The sequence below is a fragment of the Harpegnathos saltator genome, unplaced genomic scaffold (assembly GCF_003227715.2).
Source record: "Harpegnathos saltator strain DR-91 unplaced genomic scaffold, Hsal_v8.6 scaffold529, whole genome shotgun sequence".
NCBI lineage: Eukaryota > Metazoa > Arthropoda > Insecta > Hymenoptera > Formicidae > Harpegnathos > Harpegnathos saltator.
The window spans coordinates 50,991-68,002 of NW_020230348.1; the positions used below are offsets into that span (position 1 = coordinate 50,991).

Consider the following 17,012-nt stretch of genomic DNA (forward strand, 5'->3'; position numbering starts at 1 on the left):
ATTGACGAAATTCATAACTACATTTATATAATAATTAAATATTTAATATAAGTAATTGTATAAAAAATATGAATATATTTACAAATATTTTATTTGCCGAGTTTTCGTAACTTTGCATCCTTATAATGTATCTCACTTGATCTGGTGATCTGCATTCTATTTCTGGAGCATAAAATAAGTGTACATAAAGAAATGGAACTTATGTAATATAGAAAAAATTAGAAGAATTAGAAAAATTAGAAAAATTTTTATTTTAGTATAACTATTGAACATTACCTGCACATTTTCTGTAGGAAGTAGCATTTTGTATACGGAAATATATGTAAGGACAATCTATATCCTTACATACGAAATCATCAGTTATATTAACAACTTGATGCGAATCAAGCATTTGACATGACATATGTTCCTGATTGTTGCCTATTTTATATTGTTTCCACGAACAAGCTTTTATCGTCCCATAACCAAAATTATGAACCTAGTAGAAATATTAATAAGTTACGTATATAATAACAAAACAATTGGTAATTAAGTTCCAAATGAGAAGAGAGTTTTATTGTATTCATATTCATCACATTTACGGATTTCATAATATGAGATAGAAATTGATGTAGTTGTTTGAAAATACTAACTGTAATTGTTGTTTTCTTTGTATCAATGTGCCGTGGATGCAAAATGTACGTAACTGATTTGGAGAGACTTATATAGTCCTCCATTTCATCTTTGAACATTGAAGAGTTAGTTGCAAATTTTAGTACCGGCCGTAGAGTTCGTGGGACTAAAATATGGTGAGTATTTAATAATATATTATGCACACAAGTTCATTGTGTATCGTACATTCAAATACGATTAATACTGTTTTGAAAATTCGTATTCTTTCAGTACTTACCTGTTAATAGATATTCAGTAATGGTATCGATATAAGGGCTAACTATTAAACGGTCATGCTCTGATAATATAAATGGTTGAAATGAATCAGAGTGGTCTTCTGACACGTAATATAAAATGTTTACGTCTACAATTATAAAAATTTAGACTGTATAATGTGAATGTTAAATTATTTTAAATATATAAATAGATATTTTGCTAGTATAGGAAATACATGTGAAAAGATATATTAATAGAAACGAGTATGCATTATTTGTTTTCTTACCAGGATGATGATGCCTAATTTCTCGTAATAACTTTAAAATCGTCTGTTGTTCTATTTCAGATATTTGAGTTAATGGAGCCAATATTAGGACCACTTGACCCAAGCTTCCTATTGTATGTTGTTGTCCTTTCGTTTCCCATGTTTCATTCAAGTAATTATATACCGTATCCATGGTTACCAAAAGATTTAAGTGCGTAGGCCCTGTTTAAGTCTTCGTTACATAAATTATATAATTTAACAGTTTAACAGGTAAGAAAACTTACAGGAAATGTTTGTGAAATTAGATATAGCATAATAGGCGAGGCTGGGACTATTCGTTACGTTAAGCAACCATTGCCCAGATTGTCCATGTAAAATACCCATTTTTGATCCATACATCGATATATCCAGATCATCTATCAATGTCCTAATAAGAGAGATATAAGCCTAGGCTAAAGAATTATCAGATAATCAAGCAACGTTTCAACTTACGCGAACAAATTCATTGTATGTTCTTTAGCCCAGGCACCGTCGAATGCGATCAATGCTTCTATTTGTGGATGAAGTTTCTTATCTCGACAGAGAAATTCTGTTAACAGGTAACTGTTTGCATAAACGGAAAATTTATCAACCGCATGATCAACCATTTGTTTAAAAATTTCCGGAGATGTGAATCTGATGCTGTTATAATAGGCCAAGATGTCGGATGCAGCGTACGTCTGTCATAAATAATATTCACGGTAATAAAATTCATATTGGTTTATCTATGCAAGAAACATATATTACGTTTATGCAATATAAAACAGATAAGACCTGTTCGTACAAAATTGTCTTTGGTACAGCGTCTGCGAAAGCGTTCTTTCTGTTGCAAATTTTGACGTTTTCGTCATGTACAGTTATACCTTCGTTAGAATAATACATATCAAGAATCTGACTTAAACGAAGACTGTTAAAGTCATTCACCCAGGTGTTCACGTAATTTGCTATAATAAGAGCTATGAATCAAGTTGAAAAAGAAATGAATTACTGATAAATTAATCTTTCAATAGCAAAAGATCATTGGAAACGCGTATACCATCGATGTCACCAACTATTTCAGCACGAGTGGCATCGAGATAGCCATCTTTACTGCTTTTTAAATAATAAACGTGAGGACGCATAGTATTATTCCAAAATCCAGCAGCTCCAAGTTCCATATTAGCGCCCAATATGGGTCCTTGATGTACTACTATTTCCGCTAAATCACCTGGAAAGTGATATCCCATTTGATGATTTGTAGTTTATCAAACACTTATTCATTATTTTCAGTTTTACGTGATACTATTGAGCATAAAGAAATGTATACAAGTAGCTCGTTGTTTTAAAAATAATTTACCTGCAATCGTAGTTAGCCATACATTATCCAAATTAACATTTAACCCGAGAAAGGAAAGATATGACATTGATCTAGCGTGTATCATTTCGCTTCTCGGCAAAATGAAATCAACTTGGTCGGGATAATCCATGCCATCTATGGTACTAGGTCTTTCTGAAACCAAATGTGTTACTAATATGGCTACATACACATTAATGTTTTAATTTCCACGTGCTACTTGCTTTTTGCGCTCTTAATTTATATGAGATATTTAATATAATCCTTAATATCCCTTTCCAGGAACTCTTGTGTATACACTACCGGTGATGTTGAATATTTCATTTAAAGAGATAGTCTGATGCTGAAGCGAAGCAGCAATAGCTCCTATGATAGCACCTGGTGCAATGGTTCCATATGGTGTAAGAATTACTCCGTATTCTTTCGGACAGTTCCACAGATCGGCAAATATGGAATTAGCTGTATACATTATTCTATTTGATTTTAAATTACTTTCTGTACGAATTCATACGTGAAAATATAGATGTGTATATAAATATTACTTGTAAGTTTTTGTCCTATTTCTTCACATAACAGGTTTGTATCATGTGAACTTTCCTTCATTATCGTATTTGAAATAGCATGGTGTAAAGTACATCGTTCTATCGCTGTGAGTGAATCAAACGGAAAAATTTCTGGTTTTCCTGGATTCAATACTTTTATTAATCTATTTCTTATGCTTTGCTTTCCAGATTGTCCATAGGGAAGTATTCCGTCGCGTGGCTGTATATTTTCATAGTGTTCGACGCCATCAAATTTAAATCTAATATGTGCGAAAATGAAGGTGATGATATAATGTATAATGTACACACAAACTATGAAATTTGCGTTGCATTCAATTGCAATTTCAATTTGTACCAGAAGGCTGTACCTATGCAGTAAGGATGATGACATCGCTTTAACATCCATCGTAGCGTAAGAATCTTTTTCTGCTTTGCGGATAATGTCTAGTAACACACGAATATTCATGGGAAGATGAAAATTTTTCATGTTGTCATTCACGTAACATTCTTGGAGTTCATCCGGTATACCGATGTGAGATTCTATCAAACGTATCCCTAGGAAGAAAAGAAACTAAGAATGAAGTATCCAGAAGATAATATTCTATCCAATATTTTCACTATCGAGCACATATCTTGTCAAATGTCATAAATTCGTCATCATACCGTAACATATTAACAAAACTGTGAAAAAATACATCTTCACTACTGACAAAGTTTTGCAGCATCACTGAGTATAACGCTCATATTACACCTGATACAGTGCACAATGATTCATATCGCGAAAAGATATAGTAAGAGATCATGTTCTACTTTAACATTGATAAGATAACTTTGACTGCGCAGTCTACTGCTCCTAGGTGGTTTCCTATTTTAGAAGCCAAAATATGAACTTGTCATTGTGCTGTTTGAATTAAATTAGAATATCTCTGTATAATTACATTTATTAACATCGTATCACATTGTAGTTTTAGACAAAAATGTAAAATTTCAGTATGTATACGATTATATCTGACTACACGTACGTGCATGTAAAAAACCAGCTGCATGGTTTTACTATAATTAATATATCATGCTTATAATATTTATAAAATACTCGTAACTGGAATGCTCTAATATAAGTCGTAATCGCAATAGGCCATCTCTAGCTGGGGAAGGGGTGCATTACTCATAACGTATCATATCTTATCTTTTGATAGTGTGATGGTGGTGACTGTTACTATATCTCTGAAAAGGTGTGGTGTAGGACCTTGTTACGTGAAACTGAATGGATACTGTGTCTCCCCTGTGTAAAAGAGATCAAAATGCAGAATACTAGGTGAGTTTTTCGTCTTTAAATACGTTTAGAAGGGTTTTCATTGTGCACGGTATTAATCGTAGATAGAAACAGCATGCCACAAATAATTATAAACTCTGTCTCTCGTTTTTTAGCAGTCGTGAGATGATTAAATGGTATTCTTGGATTATCTTCATTACTCTTGGTAAGAAAACTATTTATTATTCCGCAGGTTTTCATAATATGTTAATATATCACTAATTAGTTAATATGATATATTTTTTATTTATTTATTGTTTTATCTTTTGTTTATTATTTTAATTATTATTATCTATATAGAATTTATAAATATGTTTTAGGCGTTATCGCGCAAGATATTTCATACAAAGATATTGCCCCAGAGCTTCGAGAATGTTACGACAATAAGTATCTTTATGAAAAGGATAATAGATTACCACATACTTTGAATACATTGATCGCACTTATTCGTAAAATTGAAAATGCCGAAGGCTTGTTGAATATGGATTTACGGACTTTAACTATTGGAATTATGCATAGGTAAAAATTTATACAGTATCCGACATTACGAAATATCTATATTCACGCGAAAAGTTAAGCGTTTAAGCATTAGCATTTTATTTACAATTATAGATTTCGCCAAGATGGGATAATCGAAAATCCAAATGTCTCGAGACAACCTGGCGTGTCACCTTATGCACCAATGGATGAACAAGCTGCAAAATTTACACGAACTCTTTCCTTTATACCGCAGAGAACTGCTGAGATTCCACACGAAGTACTTACAAATGTCGAAAAGGTAAACTAAATAGAAGTTTATACTCTGTTACGTAGATAATGAAAATAAGTGATAACTTTGTTTCACAAAGGCCATCGCTTACATTTTTATGGAATTTTATCTAACATATTTTATTATTTTATATAGTGCACTCTTCATTTTATGCTGTCTGATTCTATCGAAATTTTTGAAAGAGGTGATGAAAACGTAGTATGTAAATTTACAAATGATTTATACAGAAGAGCAAGAAGTGTGAACAGCAATCATTCCATTAAAGAGAATTTTAATATTCATGACGTAGAAACCTTAACGCCTGAGCAGATGTAAGTGTACCAGCGTTACCGGGTACCAATAATAGCTTACGTGTGAACATGATGAATAGAACTCTTGTATACTGTATTCATAAAAAAATTTTATCACACATAGTGACGTTATCACAAACCACAAGGATGTAGCCACAGAAGATACTATTGATCCGAATGCGTTGTATCCAGAGTTACCACCGAATCATCCAAAAGTCGCTCGAGTTCTTTCAATGCCACCATACAGTAATTGTCCTGTAGAAAATGGCATTATAAAAACAATGTACGTAGATTTTATATTGATTTTTATATTTGCAATACATACCTGCGTTTATTCTTTCAAATGTATGATTTTATTATATGTTACATTATTAATATCATCTTGATAAATATGTTACAGCTGGGGTCCTGTTTCCATCGGATCAGTAATCGCTGGTATAGCCGCTGGATTGCAACCTGAAACGGTAAAATTATCAGATTTATTTCCACGCGATGTACAACAGAAGCCATATCTATCAAAATTATCGGTGGATAATAAATGGATTGCAACTATATCTGGTAAAAATCATAATGCATTTCGAATGCATTCAATCACATAGGAAAAAATATTTACATGCTATGTATTTATAGGAGATTTAGCTGAAGTTACTTTGATACAAGGCCCTACGGGGCGAAAACTAAAAGTTGGCGTAAGTGGAAATTGGAACTCCTCGGCTATCCCCCGTTGGTACTTCCTTAAATATAACGATTCGTTAGAATTTACAACAGCGGAGATCAGAGGAGGTCTCGACGGATTAATCCTTGCTAATGAGGTCGAATTTTTGTACTCGAAAATACCCACTTTAAAATTATCGCAAATTTTGGACATGTATTACAGTGCTCACGGTTTATTTGATCATTCAATTAGAGCGTGCAATCGAGGATCATTATTTACAGCACTTTCATCTAACGCATCTGAGACGATGGCTATGCAGGTATGATGTGATATGATGTTATCTAAACTATATTATCTGTTATAAAAATAAGTTAAATTTTGCCTACAACAATAATAAAAGCGGAAAATAACGTCAGAGATCCAAAAGTTGTAAAACTTCTGCAAATCTATATTATATGCTTATATTTTGGTATCATGAATTTGCGTTTAAGTATTTTATTTTGTAGTCATATAGTGCTTCCTTGGTGTTAAAACAAGATTTACAAACAGCTACAATGGACGACAATGTGATAGAAGATTTTGCGAAGATAGCAGCGAATGAGCTATCTACGAATGCCAGTGAGTATTAGTATCTACTTCTTCTCCTCAATTAAATATTTCGTTGCAATGACACTTAAATTAGGACTATAATTTTAGTTCCTTCAATGCATAGTGATTTATCATGTAAAGATACGGAAACAGGTGATTTTAAAGATACTGTTCAAATCTCTGCTGATTTGACAATTATTCTCGATACAATGTGGCCTTTCAATTTGATACAACCAATCATTGCGTAAGTATAACGTATATACAGAAAAACATCTTGTGTGTCCTGATGAGTTATGACACTAATATAAAGAAGTACAAGAGATATTTTTCTCTCATTAGAAATCTGCTGGACAATATGAAAATAAATCAGTATAACAGTCAGTTTACCATCATCAATGGTAATAATGGTAATATTATGATGAATATTACCAACAATATTTTAGATTTTAGTTATTATAATATAACAAATTATGAAAACGGTATGTATAGATACTTCAAATATATATAAAATTACACATTAAATTTATATTGTTACAAATGACGATAGTTATATTAATTAGGAATCATCTTATCTTTCTTCAGTTACCAGTTCTTCAGCTGGTTTTGACCTTGCTAAATCACTCGACAAATTGGAATCTATCCAGACGATAAAATTAAATAATGAACGTAGCGGTCTTGGAAATGGAAAGTCCGATATAATTTTAATTATTCCATATACATCATCTGTTCCTGACCCAGACAAGGAATATTGTAAACAACAATTAAACAGGATGCGAGAGCAAGTTCCAGGTAATACTTAATTTGTTCATTATAGAGAATCTGAATTATATATTGAAGTTATTATCGATTCTAAAGACATTACACTATATTCTTCCAAGTTATTGCTATTTTTTAACATATCAATTAAATCTCATAATTATATTATTGCAGATGCTACAATACTTGTATTAACTTACGGCCCAAAAGAGAGATGGTCAGATTATGTAAATGATATAACAACTGACTTGTTTTCTGCCGCTATAAGCGAAAATCAAGACGGAGCTTTACAGACAGTCCTTCAATTAATTACAAGAATAAGACAAGGTAAGTCTGAAATAATTCATCATGTAGTCTCATATTATTCTTTTGTGTGTTCTACTATGTTTAATGCAATTTATTATATTATATAGTTCCTCAGCGTTTGATCAATACAGAATGCGGAGCCAATTATTCTCCCGCCGGAGCTACCAATTCATTTGACGGTTATATTGAACCAAATACGGTTATTTATTACAGATTGCATCCCAATTATTTCTATTCTAGCGATTCGTCACATTATTCAACAATAAAAGTAAGAATCTTTTCTATATATAATTAAGATTATTTATATAATTTATGTTGTAATCAAGATATTTTATATAATTAATACTTAAATGTCTTGTGAGTACAAACTATAAATATATTTCAGATCGAACCATCTGTTTGGGGTATACTAAAAGTATGCACATCACGACAACCTATGAATGTTGATTCTCCAGAAGGTGAGAATGTACAATGTACACTAATATCTGATAAGGCGTTTACAGTTTCATTTTCCTGTAATGAAGCTCAGTACATACACTCTTGTCAACCGTTCTATATGTCGATAATTGCCAATTCTTCAGCCGAACCCTATGAATGCACAGGTAAGTTGTGATTAATTCAAATCCAAGTAATTAATTTTAAATCTGCAATTATCAATTTTAACAAGTATCTTTTTTTAAACGTTCATATTTTTACATCAAATGAATACTAGTTAATTACGTAATTTTCTTTCTTTTTATGTTTCTTAATATATCGTTTGTATTTACTTTGCAGACATACTGTTTTGCAGATTTCCTCACATGATAAAATACAAAGTTCATTATGAGAATTTGATTTGCACGAGTAGTGCAAATATAAATTTGTTTAATATCGTCCTTCTAATTACGACCATAATTTATTTGATAGATTTCTATTCTTCATAATTGGTATTTTTGTAATGTGCGATACGAAAGTGTTATATAGATTAGTGTTATATAGAAAGTGTTATATAGATTATTTTTACTAGCAAATTCAAAATCATCGACACATTTCAGTAGAATTAAATCAGAATTAGGTACCAGTTGTATATAATGCATATTAATACATTTTTAGAAGAAATAACGTAGCATCATACAACATTTTTTAGGCATTATGTTACTTTTATATACAAATGTTAAGATTAAGACAGAAAAATACTGTGTAAACTTTTTTAAATAAATAAATACACATTTAATATACATATGTAATATTAATTAATATTATATATATATATATGTAAAGTGTTGTAAGCAAAAGATGTTTTAAATAAAAGGTTTACACAGAGCCACTGTATGATCTATCCCACAGGCAACCTTCTTCACTTGAGCTCCTACTGAAACCTGTTAATAGAAAATTAAATCATTGCACATAAAACTTCCATATTGTTAATTTATAATTTATATTCTATTTTTATAATATATAAAGTATGTATATAAAGTATAATAGTTACCCTTAATGGAAAAAACTGATCTTTTATGTGTCCTAATCCCAAACATCCAAACTTATTAACTCCCCACATAAATAAATCTCCTGAGTTGGTTAATGCTGCCAATTGATTAATCCCACAATTTATGTTTGTTACCTACACACAAAAGGTAAGTTTGTAAATTAAATATATATATAAAAAATAATTTTAAATTTGTTAAGATTACATTGACCTGTTTTAATTACCTTAACATCACGATTATATATATTTTTGCCGAATAATGTGGATGGAATCTGTTTTGGTTTTGATATTTTTTCTACTTCAGGTCCAAAGCCTAGTATACCATATCCCCAAACATAGACATTACCAGCATCTATCATGCAGTCGTATAGTAGGTTTTAAATCTATTTTAGAAATTTAAATTATGCAATAATATCAAAGTACACACTAATCTTTACCATTTAAGACCATGCAGAAACATCCACCTGCTGCAATATCTACGATATGTCCTAAATCTTGAAACATATCTAATTCTGTGGCAATATTTATTTGGTGATTGATGTCTTTAGTTGATAACTGTCCATATTCTGAATTACCCCATCCAAATACTTTTCCTTTGTCTAAAGCAAATGGTATTTTATATTTTGATTACTTGCTACAGTTGTATGATTTTTGTAATGGTATATTTTTCACATACCACTGAGAGCTAATACACAGTCAGCAACACAGGCAACTTTTATTATGCGCTGTCCTGCCAAGTCACCTTTAACTAAACTTGGTTGATATTCATTTCGATAATGTGCTAGGCCTGTTTGTCCATCTGCACCCCAACCAAATGTATATACCTCACCTGTCTCTGTCAAGAGCATGCTATTATAATAAGAATATTAATAAGAAAAATTGACATAGCTGTTAACATTATAACCAAAATTGCTATACCTATGATCTTGACCAGCTGTCACTGCAGTAATCTTTCGTCCATTAATATTAGGTATATGATGGATAGTCAGACTTTTCTCATAATTTTCACTCATTATAATTGGTCTACCGCATTGGCCATATGAATTATTACCCAAGGTGAACAAGCCTTCTGTGGTCAGTATTAACAAATGTGCTCTTCCTGCAGCCATGCCTAGAACTTTTGTCTTATCATCTTGGAGCGGTAGATTTATTGGTCTTGGGAGAAATACCAAGTTGTTAGGAAATTTGTTATTCGTTGTACTGAAACCTATTGTAGGGAAACAACAGTGCTTATATATTTTCTTCAGTTTTAATGAACAGAAGAGTAGCAAAAAACCATTTACTTACCAAGTTGGGAATCTGTATTTATACCAGTACCATAAATAATATTTTTGTCCGAGGAATGCACAGCATAAACTGTGAAACCATATCCACAAGCAATATCCACTACTTTATTCTTCTCAGCAAAGGTCAGTCTCTTTGGTCTTTTGGTATGTGAAATTTTCTTTTCACTCAAAATTGATGCATCTCCAAGAGCACCATGGTGAGCAAGACCCCATACATATACCCTGTGTTCACCTTCTTGACTTATTGGATATTGAAAAACTGCAAACATAGATTTAACGTAAATAGCGTATCAGTGATTTACTGACACATGTATATCATTTTACATAAGTATTTCCTAACTTGGTAAAGTTTTGTGTTTAATCTTTTGGGCCTTGGATTTTTGTACATGTAAACTTTTAGCGCTTCTCACGATTTGTTTGAAACAATTCCTTCCTGTGCTAAACATTATTTTCGTTTCAATTTCTCGCAATTGAAATTATTGATGAGATATTTGAGGGTAAATGCTAGAATTATATATCCGATGGGAAAAAATGGGTTGTGACAATTTGTGTCTTTTCGTATTCTCAAATAGACGTATATCCGCATCGACCCGGTAACGTCAAATTTAAGCACATCGCCATATTCCACCACATGGTAAACATGTGTGCGAACATAGATTAAAAATGTTTATAGATGATGCAGCGAGATGCATTCGAATCGCATCTATTGTCCAATAGCAACTGGACACGATTCACGAAATTTAGGCTTCCGATATTGGTTGCGTTCAGAAAACGAAGCGCTCACTGAGCGCTTAGTAACTATTGGTCCTTTCTGTTAAATCCTTACATTCAGACCAATAACGTTGACGAATTACTCAACCGTTGTGTAACCGTTGTGTTTTCTGAACGCAGCCAATGGCTGCGTTCAGAAAACACAACAATTACACAACGGTTACACAACGGTTGAGTAAAGCCAGCGGCACACGGTGCTTGTTTTTGTGCTGGATTGCTTGCTGGATGAAAATACTGCGGTCTGATTGGTACATTTCCATCCATTTTCGGAAATGTACCAAGCAGAACGCAATATTTTCATCCAGTAAGCAATCCAGCACGAAAACAAGCACCGTGTGCCGCTGGCTTAATTCGTCAATGTTATTGGTCTGAATGTAAGGATCTAACAGTAAGGACCAATAGTTACTAAGCGCTCAGTGAGCGCTTTGTTTTCTGAACGCAACCATTGGCTGCATTCAGCAGACTCAACAGTTGGACAACATTACTAGATTTTCCACTGAATCTCGCTCCTGATTGGTAAATACTTCTGGGTCTATGAAGAATCTAAAAGAATGCTTCAATCACAGACAATAATCACTAAGCGCTCTCTGATCACTTTGTTCTACTGAACGCGGCCTTTCACTACCAGTACTGAAAATACATAGTTTGTGTTACGTATATTATAGATTTTCAGTGCTGACAGTAAATATCAGAACGCAGCCTTAAAACCAGCGGCACACGGTGCTTGTTTTCGTGCTGGATTGCTTGCTGAATGAAAATACTGTGTTCTGATTGGTGCATTTCCATACATCTTCGGAAATATACCAATCAGAACGCAATATTTTTATCCAGCATGCAATCCAGCACGAAAACAAGCACCGTGTGCCGTTGGCTTTAGAAACGTGCCAATGGTTGCATTCAGCAGACTCAACAGTTAGACAACATTGCTAGATTTTTCACTGAATCTCGCTCCTGATTGGTAAATACTTCTGGGTCTATGAAGAATCTAAAAGAATGCTCCAATCACAGACAATAATCACTAAGCGCTCTCTGATCACTTTGTTCTACTGAACGCGGCCAATGGCTGCGTTTAGCAGAACAAAGGCTGAGTTCCGATATTCACTGCCAGTACTGAAAATATATAGTTTGTGTCACGTATACTATAGATTTTCAGTACTGACAGTAAATATCGGAACGCAGTCAAAGTGATCAGTGAGCGTTTAGTGATTCTCGCTCCTGATTGGTAAATACTTCTGGGTCTATTAAGAATCTGAAAGAATGCTCCAATCACAGACAATAATCACTAAGCGCTCACTGATCATTTTGTTCTACTGAACGTGGCCATTGTGAGTGTTTCGCGCCAATGAGAACAACACTCGAACGAGTCTCGTAAGCCGTGCGGCGGCGGTCGCTCTAGAAACAATTCGTGGCAATTTTGCGAATGAATCGGCAGCCATTTTTAAACTGCCCACTTACTATACAGAGCATAAAAAGGATACGGATAATGGGCCTCGCGTCTTGAGACAGTAATGTAAACGGATGAGATTAAACGAGGCGTGATTATCCCCGAAGGAAGGAAGAATTGGACGTAACGACGCAGTAAAAGCGTGCGAGCTGCGTAGGACAACGTTGAGCGAGGCTAGTTTCGTGCGTGAAACGGAGACGGTGCTCGAGCGAACGCACTCCTTCCCCGTGAAATTAATGTAATGGTGAACTGTCAACATCCAACAGAGAGCCCTTCGGAATATGCCTTTGAGCCGTGTTAATCCCGTATTCTCGGCAGAAGTCAGAGCGCGCTCGGTCGATTACCAGGAACGGCAGTGGTGTTGAGAGAGGGAGTGGAGAAAACAGAGGAGAGGGTTCCGCGTGGGATTGCACGCGCGCGCGAACTGTAAAACATGCGAGTATAAAGAATACGAGCGGACCCAGCAAGTAGCCCAGCAACGTGTTCAGCAACAGCAGCAGCAGCAGCAGTAGCAGCAGCAGCAGCAGCAGCAGTAGCAGTAACAGTAACAGTAGCAATAGCAGTAGCAGCAGCAGTGGTAACAACAATATCGGCAACGGCAGCAATGTCAGTTCTAATATGCGAGAGGACGGATGCCACGATCGTGTCTCTCAGATGTTAAGTTCCTATAATAATGGCAGATAATGTGCACAGAAAATCGCACAAGCTGTCGGATGGTAGTAGGAAGATATCGAATCCAGTGCATCGTACGACCACTGAGACGATCCGTCTGGGCGAGTTAGACAAGTTGCACCAGCCGGTTAGCCTGATCGCACCGAGCAACGTGACGGCTGGCAGCCAGTGCAATCGAAAGAAGACGTCGTCTTTCCAGATAACCAGCGTCACCGTAGGCTGCCGCATGAGCAATGACGCCGGTGAGGATTCCAACGACGACCTGGACGAGTCGCACACGGAGGACAATTCCGTGGAGCACTCGCGCATCACCGACATCGACATCGAGACCCCCAGCTATTCCGAGGACACGTTCTCCAAGGAGGACGTGTTCTTCAATACGAGTAACGCCGCGCTCAGCACCGCTCCGGTGATTCCCACCAGCTCGCAGTACGGCTTGGCCATCGTGCCGTCCGAGGGCAGCAACGTTAGTAATTCGGTGAACGATAGCAATATCAATACTCTGGACATTACGTCGGTTACTGACAACAATATAATCAACTTGCTGTCGAGTAACGTGAAGCAAGACGCCGACCTGCGGGAGGTGCACTCGCACGGTAGGAACGAGCGATTCAAAGTGGTGAAAATCGAGAGTACGGAGCCGTTCAAGAGGGGACGATGGACTTGCATGGATTACCTGGATCATACGTCCGTTAATCAGCCGACGGCCATCGGGACTCCCAAAGTGTCCGATCCGAACGAGGTGTGCATATCTTACGGGGTGACCGACAGCGGAATCGTTATACCGGAGGCTGCGAAGCAATCCGTAGTGTCTGACGATAAAGGGATTAGTATCGATAGCAATGGACAAGTGACGACGTCTCACCCGGACACAGTGCATACGTCCATTACTGTGCCGAACAATCCGACGTCGGTGCCGAATGCAAACTACGCGGTCAACAACTCGTTACCCCCCAATGTACAGCATAATCCCACGCAGGTTCAAGCCCAGGCTAAAGTGCAGCCACCACCTACGCAAATCCCGCAATACTTTCAGTCGCAGACCCAGCCGATAGCCGCTCAACAACCGCCGCAGCAGCAACCGCCGCAGGGGGCTCAAGGATCCACATTGCCCTCTAACTTGCAGCCCACCCATCCCAACAGTCTCGGGCAGCCGCAGAGCATGCCCCAGGGTTCTATTCCTATTATTACGCAGACTAGTAATAGCAATGTGACGCCGCAGCAGAGCATCGCTCATGCCAAAGAGGAGGCGTACGTGACGGTGAGCACGCAGAATCAATCCATGCCGGTGCAGAATGTCTGCCAGCCGACGGTTCAGCAGAGCACCCAAGCGCCGGCCTCCCAGGCACCCAACATCCTCGTCACGCAGCATCAGACCGACACCGCCTGCCAGCAGCAACCTTTGCAGACGCAGAAGCAGATTACGCAAATCTCCGAGCCACTAACTGCCATACAAGGGATGCAGGGCATGCAGAATATTCACAAGGTTCCTCAGACGGGGGCGCAGCCGACTTCGTCGACGATTCACCCTTCCGGTGCGCCGGTGCAGTCGCAGGTGATACCCTCGACGCAAATGCAGCCGCAGACGTCCAATAGCACCGCCCCGGTGCAGATCACGCAGGTGACCGCCGCGGGCTGCCAGAACGTCGTCGGCGGACTGCAGCAAGGCAACATCGCGTTTCACCAGTCCGATCCGGAGCAAGAGTCCATCGCGGGAATCGTCGCCAACGCTACCGCTGCTCAGTCTGCCGATACGACTCTGCTGGAGTCGTTGGCCGAAGTGACGCAAGGCAGCGACGAGCATCGTGCCCTCGAAGATAACGAAAGGTACCGTTTACAAATCAATTAATTCAGCCCATCTATGAACGTACCGAGACAATAAAGATAAAAGGGAGTGAATAGTTCAGAGAGAGATATTCTTGTATCACGTTGATAATGATGACAACAACGACGACGACGACGACGATGATGATGATGATGATAATGATGATGATGATGATAATGACGACGATGATGATGATGGCGATAACGATAATAACGATACACACTATATGTATCTTTTCAAATTTCGCATCTTTTCTTTTAAATTTCTATAATTTTGCTTCTGTTTATTTCTCTGTTTTGTACATATGAATAAATTTGATGAGTGAGTCTGTATTGCAGTATGTCGGGGACAAGCGCTGTAGCGATTGATAACAAGATCGAGCAGGCTATGGTGAGATGTTACTTTAATGAAGCCAGTTAACTGCGTGTTAACTCGACGAATGACGATGTTAGAATAAACTGTACGTCTTTTCTAGGATCTGGTTAAAAGTCATTTAATGTTTGCGGTACGAGAAGAAGTCGAGGTACTGAAAGAAAAAATAGCAGAACTAATGGATCGTATCAATCAATTGGAAGCAGAAAATTCACTATTAAAAGCACACGCAACTCCAGAAACTCTGGCTCAATTGAGTCAATCGACAGCAAAATTACCCCAAAACAGTTCAGGAAGTGGTTAATAGGTATCCATTGTACATAAGTTTCTATCGATACTTTGTCAAGTAAATAATGGATAATATAATTATTGTATATAACTTTACGATTTTTAGAAATTTATAAAAATAATGAGATTTATTATATATAAATATATATTAGCATTAGACATTTTTTTTGTTTTTTTAAGTAAATTAAAGATAATGAATTATTTTTTACTATTTCAGTTTACTTTTTAGGAAATATATTTAAAGCTGTAAATTTGAAGTTTCTTTCAAAATGGTAAAAAATATCATTTTGGACATGTACATTGTTACGATTCTAGACAGAAACTGAGACATATATGAGTGCATGCCAAAACTAAGCAGCGTTAGTGACAGAGTTGGCATTATTTTACATTAGAAACACGAATCCCAACATGTTAAAAAGAAGTAACAGTACGGTGGAATAGGCAGCTTAACATTCCTAGATTACTTTTCCTGTTGTTTTAATGTTTAGCTAATTTAACTTACAAATTTGATCGAATATAGTGTAATTGGCAAGTCGAACGAAGGTAAATATTTAACAACTTTTACAGTATTGCTTATATCATACGATGTTTTAATTTCTATTCATTTTCCAGCCCTGTTCTGTTGATTAAAATAGATATTGGTGGTAAATTTTGCTAACATTTGTCACTTTTGAATATCAAATCTAATATTTTATAATCTGATATTCGTGTTGTAGCCTGGTTTTTAAAGTTATATATACATATATATATATATACATATATATTGTAATCATCAAGCCGATATCCAAGAGACTTACTATTGGTGTGCATCAAAAAACCTGCAATTCCCTGTCAACATCTTATGTTACATTTTAAAAACGCCTAATAAAAAAGAAGATTTTTAATTGTATCGCAATTGTCAAAATTCTTGGTGTGAGGTTGCAATATATCTTTATGAAGATATATATATAAAGATTATATGAAGATATAATTAAAATGTGAGAAGTTTGTTATGCAGTACTATTGAATCATTATTTGGATAGAGCATGTGTGTGTGAAGTACCGAAAGATACCGATTGGTAAGTAAAGCACACGACGACACACTATATGGTTTTAGAGAAAATTTTATTCAGTTGCTATAAAGACTAAGTATGACACTTTAATATAAAGCCTTACTAGGATGAAGAC

General features: G+C 35.9%; 4 protein-coding genes across 6 annotated transcripts; 2 read left to right on the top strand and 2 right to left on the bottom strand.

Moving 5' to 3' along the window:
• Window positions 1-73: 73 nt before the first annotated feature.
• Window positions 74-3,920, bottom strand: LOC105184776 (uncharacterized; the record flags this gene model as incomplete). Its single annotated transcript, XM_019842143.2, has 14 exons — window positions 3,710-3,920; window positions 3,415-3,601; window positions 3,047-3,306; window positions 2,808-2,963; window positions 2,508-2,660; window positions 2,208-2,378; window positions 1,946-2,127; window positions 1,625-1,851; window positions 1,417-1,559; window positions 1,154-1,354; window positions 890-1,015; window positions 633-778; window positions 277-478; window positions 74-162 (listed from the first exon to the last, which is right to left on the bottom strand). Coding segments are annotated over exons 1-14 (2,277 nt in total), but the record flags the coding sequence as incomplete, so codon positions are not given.
• On the top strand, window positions 3,348-8,890 carry LOC105184757 (uncharacterized). Of its 2 annotated transcripts, none has more exons than XM_011143757.3 (17): window positions 3,348-3,458; window positions 4,243-4,361; window positions 4,475-4,524; window positions 4,679-4,877; window positions 4,971-5,136; window positions 5,263-5,438; window positions 5,542-5,700; window positions 5,818-5,975; window positions 6,048-6,391; window positions 6,579-6,690; window positions 6,769-6,904; window positions 7,000-7,139; window positions 7,243-7,449; window positions 7,591-7,743; window positions 7,830-7,990; window positions 8,108-8,324; window positions 8,497-8,890. In XM_011143757.3, exons 2-17 carry the CDS (start codon window positions 4,348-4,350, stop codon window positions 8,643-8,645), a joined length of 2,541 nt encoding a protein of 846 aa, XP_011142059.1. In that variant the 5' UTR covers window positions 3,348-3,458; window positions 4,243-4,347; the 3' UTR covers window positions 8,646-8,890. The 2 variants fall into 2 exon arrangements, with proteins under 2 accessions (XP_011142059.1, XP_025158841.1); XM_025303056.1 differs by having other exon boundaries at window positions 4,478-4,524.
• Window positions 8,891-8,961: 71 nt separating this feature from the next.
• On the bottom strand, window positions 8,962-11,136 carry LOC105184755 (RCC1-like G exchanging factor-like protein). The gene is made up of 8 exons (XM_011143755.3): window positions 10,814-11,136; window positions 10,475-10,732; window positions 10,106-10,394; window positions 9,864-10,036; window positions 9,625-9,786; window positions 9,412-9,539; window positions 9,191-9,322; window positions 8,962-9,080 (listed from the first exon to the last, which is right to left on the bottom strand). The coding sequence occupies exons 1-8, from the start codon at window positions 10,917-10,919 to the stop codon at window positions 9,003-9,005; spliced, it is 1,326 nt and encodes a 441-aa protein (XP_011142057.1). The 5' UTR covers window positions 10,920-11,136; the 3' UTR covers window positions 8,962-9,002.
• Window positions 11,137-12,644: 1,508 nt separating this feature from the next.
• Window positions 12,645-16,844, top strand: LOC105184758 (protein bunched, class 2/F/G isoform). Of its 2 annotated transcripts, XR_002162827.2 has the most exons (5): window positions 12,645-15,187; window positions 15,524-15,575; window positions 15,661-15,864; window positions 16,075-16,388; window positions 16,458-16,844. XR_002162827.2 is itself a non-coding variant. In XM_011143759.3 (4 exons), the coding sequence occupies exons 1-3, from the start codon at window positions 13,362-13,364 to the stop codon at window positions 15,859-15,861; spliced, it is 2,079 nt and encodes a 692-aa protein (XP_011142061.1). In that variant the 5' UTR covers window positions 12,645-13,361; the 3' UTR covers window positions 15,862-15,864; window positions 16,075-16,844. The 2 variants fall into 2 exon arrangements, 1 of the variants encoding a protein (XP_011142061.1); XM_011143759.3 differs by having other exon boundaries at window positions 16,075-16,844.
• Window positions 16,845-17,012: the final 168 nt, after the last annotated feature.